Raw genomic sequence first — 7,682 nt, 5'->3', positions numbered from 1 at the left:
TATATATATATATATATATATATATATATATATATATATATTGTCCAGAATCACGCAGGACGTGGAGAAGGAGAGAAAATAGTAATTCAGTGAAGGAGAAGTAGTGATGTATGATAAACTTTGATTGACAGAAGCCCTTGAATATATAACATTATAGTGTGTTATTTGTGAAGGTGCATGGCTCAGTGGTTAGAGCGTTGAGCTTACAACCGTGTGGTTGTGAGTTTGAATCCCTGACTGGGCTGCATGTTGTTTTCTTGAGCAAGATCCTTTATTTCATGTTGCTCCACTTCACTCAGCTGTAGAAATGAGTTGCAATATCACAGGTGCCAAGCTGTATCGGTCTTTGCTTTTCCCTTGGATAACACTGGTGGCATGGAGAAGAGAGGCCGGTATGCATGGGCGACTGCTAGTCTTCCATAAATAACCTTGCCAGGACTTGTGCCTGGGAGGGTAACTTTCTAGGTGCAATCCTATGGTCAGTCATGACTGAGGGGGTCTCAGCAGTGTGTTATTTATGAATAGTGTATGTGTATTTCAGTTCCATCTGTTGTACTTATTCCCAGAATTTCATTGTTAGCTTCCAATCTTTTTCCTTTTTGTCTGTTGCAGCTTTTCAATGGAATTCTTTTGACCCTTCCTCGTGTTACCTCTGCTGCAGGCAAATCATCAGGAGAAGTAATTCAAGAGTTGGCAACAGATATTCTTCAGAAACTTCCAGACAATTTTGACATGGAAAAGGTAATAGTCACATTTAAAATGCAGAGCATTCTTCTTTTCATGATGATAATAATAACAATAATAATTTCTTTCATTTGCCACAGGGGCACTCGCTGAAGGAAACACTATAAGAACAGGCTACAGTTTGTGTGAGGCTTTATATAAAATGGCGAGGGTGTAAACAGAGAGAAAGGAGGGGAAAATGTGATAAAAGTATACATAATATGCAAAATATGTGAATATATGGATGATGCAGTCCTCCTAATAAAAGAGTACCTCTGACTAAGGCATGCCAAGGAACTTCACAGATCCAGAATCACTCTGACCAACAAGAGCTCTCACCCAAATGTTATTTTCCAATCTATAAGCAGGCACATAGAGTAATTCCATTCAACTTGACCGTTGTTATCACAGTCACCTACCTTTTGACAAAACCACTGGAGTAGAGCCCTTCCCTCTCCACCCTCACTTTTTGTTCCAAGTGGAACCTGAAAAGTTGATGAGGTTTAACTGAGGAAAAGGGTGTTTACCCTTAATCCTTTCAATCTCATCCACCACACAACCTCTTTTGCCATTGCTGTTAGAGAGAGAAACACTGCCTGCTCAGCCATGTTAAAAAAGGATGGTAGAATGATTTTCACATTGAACTCAGCTGACAGCAGGATCTATCCTACATGTGACAACTTCTGTTTGACTCTACAAATCAGTAATGCTCTAATACTACATACTGCATAAGAGCTTGTGCTACAGTTTTGTGCCTTTTGAGAAGTTCTGCCTGGCAGCAATTCTATATTTGTAGAGTTCATATCGAACTAGTAGTGTTCCTCAGTAGCACTTCCAGGCCAAAGGTTTCTGAAAGCTATCTGTAGTAGTCCCTTGCTCAAAAGTCCTCTGAATCAGACCAGTCAGTTTATCTTTGTCAACGCCTAGAGTTTCCTCAAAAACATCATCACTCTTACCTCCTCTACTAAACTTCTAAAGGGGAACTTCATTGACTGGTTAGTAGAGGGTAGTAAGTGCCTGACATTTCAGATAGAGACACCCAATCTTTGTCATTTCTTGACCTAGGACTGCAACTCTGTCAAAGCAACAAACTCCTGAAAGTGTATCTTACAAATGAAGACTATACCTGTTCACCTTACTGGAAAACCTGATGGTGGTACAGCCTCAGTACATTTGCACATCAACAACTATGGCTTACGGCCAGATGGGGAACTGCAAAGGATAAGTTGCTGCTAAGACTTTATGGTTGTAAAGATCAAATTACTGATTAAGAAAATTCTAACCAAAGACTAACAAAGGATAAACAAGGATGTAAGCAAAGCACGGATTGATTACCATAATACTTTTGAGTGTTCCATACCCTCATTCTTGAAACACTAGCCATCAATAAGATAACACCAAAAACAAGCATGTTTTGCAAACATCATGCATAAATGACAAACAATTCTGCAGGTACAAACAGGAATGATAAAAGCAAACCCATCCTTATTAGAAGAGGAATACTCCAAGAGGATTCCTTTTCACTATATATTTTCTAACTGGTATAAACATCTTTGATAAACACTTGACTACAAACACATACCAAAGGATATAAATACACCATTAATACTGAATTGTAATAATTCTCACCTGAAGATTGCAGTGGCATGAAACTTGAGTAGCGAGATAAACTCTCAGTTTCAGTTTATATATATATACACACACACACACACACACACACACACACACACATTGGTTGAATGGTTAAAGTGCTCAGTAAAATGCCTTGCACTATTTCTCCCTGCTCTTTATGTCTTGAGTTCTAATCCCACTGAACTCAACTTTGTCCTTCATCCCTCTAGGGCCAATAAAATAAAGTATTAGTCAGGTACTGGGGTCAGCACTTGATCAACACCTCCTCTTAAAATTACTGGTCTTGTGCTTGTTCCTATATTGGAAACATTTATTGTGTGTGTATATGTGTGTATGTTTGTATCTACACTCTCTTCAATCCTTGAAATATTGAAAACAAATCCAGGTAGTCTCTCTCATATAGTTTGAGTAGCTTTTAATTGATTTTGTGGCTTTTCCTTGACAATGTAATATATTTTCTGTAAGAATCTGATCCTTCTTAACATGGGAATACCAGATGAAGTTATTTTAATGTTTTATGAACTTGTTCTAATGTTTTGTGAAGTTATTCTGTTTTATGAAGTTATTCTAATCTTTTCTTTTTCTCCCTGCCACCACAAACTCAGGTGATACAAAAATATCCTGTGTTGTATACAGAATCGATGAACACAGTTCTTCGTCAAGAATTGATCCGCTTCAACAGACTAACTTCAGTAGTGCGAGAGACTCTTAAAAGTTTGTGCAAAGCCATCAAGGGTCTTGTAGTGATGTCTGCCAGCTTGGAAGAAGTTTTTTCCAGTATGTTGGTTGGTCGTGTTCCTTCCGTATGGGCAGCAAAGTCCTACCCCTCTCTCAAGCCATTAGGCAGCTATATTAATGATTACTTATCAAGGTAATGTGTCACTTAACTTTTAGATTTATGCATTTATATTATTCTTATTTTTCTCAGCCTTGTATTCCTTCCTTCTTTTTTTCTTTTTTTCCCTTTGCCTTTCTCTTATACTGTTGTTAAAAGCTATGATTTCTTATTCTGTCTCTTATTCTCTCTTTCTTACTTTCTATCATTCACCCCACCCACCTTCTTTCTCTCTTTTTTTTTCTCCCTGTCTCTCTCTCAACCTTTCCTATCATCTGATATTCCTCTCCATGACCCTGGCTTTTTGTTTCTTGTCATCTCATTTTCTTTTTTACTTTCCCTCTCTCACTTTATTCTTTATTCTACATACCTGTCTCTTTCTGTGTTTCTCTGTTTGTCTACTATGCTGTCTCTTCCTGTCTACCTCTTTCTCTCCTACCGTTCTTTATTTTCTTGCCCTTTGTTTAACAGATGACACACCTAGTGGTCAACATCAGTGTATGACACTGGTGGTGGTACTCATTTGTACAGTCAATGTAAAGATGACAGTGCTAGCGGCAAACATCTGGACAGCCTATGTTAATGTACACATATCTATCACTGTTTGTAGTAGACGTGTGTACAGTCAGTGAACAGATGATACCATTGGTAGTGGTGGGCATCTCTACAATCAGTGTACATTGATACAATTAATGGTAGAGATTTGTAGTGTCAGTCAGTGTACAGTTGACACTTTCATTGGTAGAATTCCAATATTTCTACAGTACTAAAGACAGCAAGCTGGCAGAATTGTTGGCATGCTGAATGAAATGCTTTGCAGTATTTTGTTCATCTTCATGTTCTGAGTTCAAGTTCCACCGAGGCCAATTCGCCTCTGATCTTTTTGGGGGTTGATAAAATTAGTACCAGTTGAATACTTGGATCAATATAATCGATTTACCTCCTCCCCCAAAATTGTTGGCCTTGTGCCAAAATCTGAAATAATTATTACTACAGTATTTCCAATTTTAAAGTCAAACTTTAAGATATGCTATACTGTATTTTCTGGCATATAAGTGAAATTTTTCAGACCAAAATTTTCAGCCAAAAATGGTAGGTCAACTTATATACAAAGACAACTCTGGAGGGTAAAAAATTTGATGTGAAATGCAGCGGGAGTTGGAAAGATAGTGATGATGTTTGAATATTTACACTACATGTTTACACTATATACTATGCTGACTTGTATGCTGGAAAATATGGACATCTGCTGATAGCAGTGAGGACCAGAGAGAACCAATTTTTAGGAGACCAGTAAATTAGCACCAGTCATATTCTGGTATTGACATCTTTACTTTATAAGAACAATTTAAATACAAAGGAACAAGAGAGCAGAAAGCTAAAAAAGGAAAAGAAAAAGTGGCAGGGGTAAAGCAGCAGAAGATGGAGGGGTGATGGGCCACAACTCTCAGAACAAATGGGGTGTTCAGCCACACCCTCTGGTTGTAACTGCAATGGTGTTACCATGGAGAATGGCCAACAATACTTGCTGCAGCAGCCACTCACTCCACCTCATGGAGCTTATGAAGAAGTGCTGAAAAGTTCCTGGCTGGAGACCCACTTTCTAAGTTCAATAAGTGTGTGAATCTAAGAGGGGAATATGTTGACTAAAATCATAATTAACTGATCCTTCTGTATTTTCTTTTACCTAAAGCTAGGAACTTTCCAGCACCCCCTCATACATGGTTGTATGTATGCATGTATGTATGCATGTATGTATGTATGTATGTATGTATGTATGTGTGTATGTATGTATGTATACATACGAGGTGGTGCTGCAAAGGTCCTGGCATTAAGGGTATTGCGAAAGGCATGGTTGGAGGCCCAAACTTCTGAGTTCTTTTACAGGACTTAGAAAAACTAAAAGACCACTGCATTAAGTGTGTGAATCTGAGAGGGGGATACATTGAATAAAATCATAATTAACTGATTCTTCCATATTTTCTTTTACCGAAAACCAGAAACTTTTCAGTACCCCCTCATATTTCTCCAATGGGCTACCATTCTCTATTTTGTGGAGGAAATCGGTAGTATGGGGTCCTAGAACACCTGATGTTCCAAGGGTGACTGCACAAACTGATAACAACAGCTGCCCAGGCTTCTGTATTTATTGATTTTGTTCTTCTCCACATTGATCTAAGAGTGTTTTGCAATACTAAAACTGAATAAAAGTTGAATGCTTTACACTGAAGATGGACTAGATTCATACTGAAATGTAGGATTATATCAGACATGAAAGTTATGGGCATTACAGAAGGACATTCAAACTACATATATTCATTCTTCTTTAGATTGAAATTCTTCCAGGATTGGATTGAGAAGGGTCCACCAACAACATTTTGGATTTCTGGTTTCTACTTCACTCAGTCCTTTCTCACAGGTAAGACGTTTTTTTAACATTTGTCTCCTACTTGTATCAGCAATTGGATTGTGGTCATGCTGGAGCACAGCTATGAAGAGTATAGTTGAACAAATTGACTCTAATACTTATTTTTTGAGTCTGGTGCTTATTCCCAAAGTTTTTTTGGCCAAACTACTAAGTTATGGGGATGTAAACAAACCAGCACTGGTTGTCAAGAAGTGGGAGGGGGGGGGGACAAACACAACGCAGAGACACACACATATATACATATGTACATACATACACATACACACTCACATACATATGATAGGCTTCCTCACAATTTTTGTCTACCTAATTCACTCACAAAGCATTAGTCAGCCCAGAGCTAAAGTAGAAAACAATAAATAAATTGCCCGAGGTGCCATGCAGGAAGACTGAATCTAAAACCATAGTGTTGCCAAGCGAGCTTCTTAACTGTGTATCCATGCCCATGCCTGTGTTGAATTTGTTCAAGTGCTTAATGATCCAATGGCTATTAAGAATAATAAAATAATATTTTATAAAATTAGTGAGAGGAGAGGCAATACATATAATCTTTGTAGGTCTTTCCAAGTTGGTGGGATTGATGTTCTGTTTGAATAGCGGTAGGGAACTGAATCCTTTGTTGCTTTATTAAAATGGAGCAGGAGGTGACCAGCCTCCTTGAGGCCCAACACTTGAAAGGGACTTGGTCACTTTGCCTCCATGAGGCCCAACGCTTGAAAGGAACTCAGTCACCTCGCTTCCATGAAGTGTGTATAAAAAAAAAAATTTTTTTTTAAATCAGCGTGTGTGCCGATTTTTCCACTGGTTTGAATGAATGTCTGAATAATGTGTCACTATCCGCTACCTACTCAGAAGGATATTTTTGCAAAGTTAAACAGAGGGAAGATATTTTCGAAACTGGACCTCTCCAATGCATAGATACAAATTAGAGTAAACGAGGAATGTCCAAAATACCTAACAGTGAATACACATAAAGGACTATATAAATATAACAGATTACCATTTGGTCTAAGGGTCACACCTGCAATTTTTCAACAGGATATGGATGCAATGTTTGCAGACTGTGAATTTGCAATTCCATACCTGGATGTTATATTAATTATAAGTGAATCTTGTGATCAGCATGTCGAGCATGTAAAATGTATTTTTGAAAAAGTAAGAGATTATGGTTTCACACTGAGTGAGGAAAAATGTGAAGTTTTCTTAAAATTAAGTATTTAGGACAAATTATCAACAGGAATGGATGACGACTGGACCCATTGAGAGCAGACACAATTAAAAATATGCCTCCTCTGACTAATATAATAACCTTACAAGCTTTTCTAGGTCTAGCAAATTATTATCAAAAATATATTCCAAATATTCATGAATTGAGAGCCCCACTAAATAATTTGTTAAAAAAGGATGTGAAATGGAATTGGTCAAATAATTGTCAAAATGCGTTTGGTGATATTAAAAAAATATTAACATTGGATTTGTTGCTAGCTCATTTTGATCCTGTAGCTTCTTATGCTTTTGAATACGGCATAGGAGCAGTAATGCTACACAAATATAAAGTGCTAATATGAAGGCAGCAGTTCATACGTCACATTCTCTGATAGTGGCAGAGAAAAACTATAGTCATATAGAGAAAGAAGCTCTAGCGATCATTTTTGCCAAGAAACACAACAAAGTATTTTAATGTGGGAGTATTTTAATTCAAGTATGGTTTATGCTAGTACCACCTGACTGGCCTTCGTGCCGGTGGCATGAAAAAAGCACCCACTACACTCTCAGAGTGGTTGGTGTTAGGAAGGGCATCCAGCTGTAAAAACGTTGCCAGATCAGATTGGAGCCTGGTGCAGCCTTCTGGCTTGCCAGTCCTTTGTCAAACTGTCCAACCCATGCCAATATGGAAAGCGGACGTTAAACGACAATGATGATGATTATTATTATCATTATCATCATTATTATTATTATTATTATTATTATTATTATTATTATATCAAAAAGAGAGATAAATTAGCTATCAAAATTTCAAGGTGTTTAAATAAAAATTTCTGTGTAAATGAGTTTAAAACCATT

At 37.5% G+C, this 7,682-nt stretch overlaps 1 protein-coding gene across 2 annotated transcripts in view; it reads left to right on the top strand.

Annotated features, from left to right (window-relative positions):
- The window catches only part of LOC106876428 (dynein axonemal heavy chain 3), a 158,633-nt gene that overhangs the window by 141,053 nt on the left and 9,898 nt on the right, over positions 1-7,682 (top strand). For both annotated transcript variants that reach the window (XM_052969758.1, XM_052969757.1), the window contains 3 exons: positions 613-741; positions 2,961-3,226; positions 5,521-5,609. In XM_052969758.1, coding sequence (XP_052825718.1) covers positions 613-741; positions 2,961-3,226; positions 5,521-5,609 — 484 coding nt within the window. The remainder of the gene's footprint in view (positions 1-612; positions 742-2,960; positions 3,227-5,520; positions 5,610-7,682) is intronic.

The sequence above is a fragment of the Octopus bimaculoides genome, chromosome 7 (genome assembly GCF_001194135.2).
Source record: "Octopus bimaculoides isolate UCB-OBI-ISO-001 chromosome 7, ASM119413v2, whole genome shotgun sequence".
NCBI classification, from domain to species: domain Eukaryota; kingdom Metazoa; phylum Mollusca; class Cephalopoda; order Octopoda; family Octopodidae; genus Octopus; species Octopus bimaculoides.
This window is presented reverse-complemented; position numbering and strand designations above follow the sequence as displayed.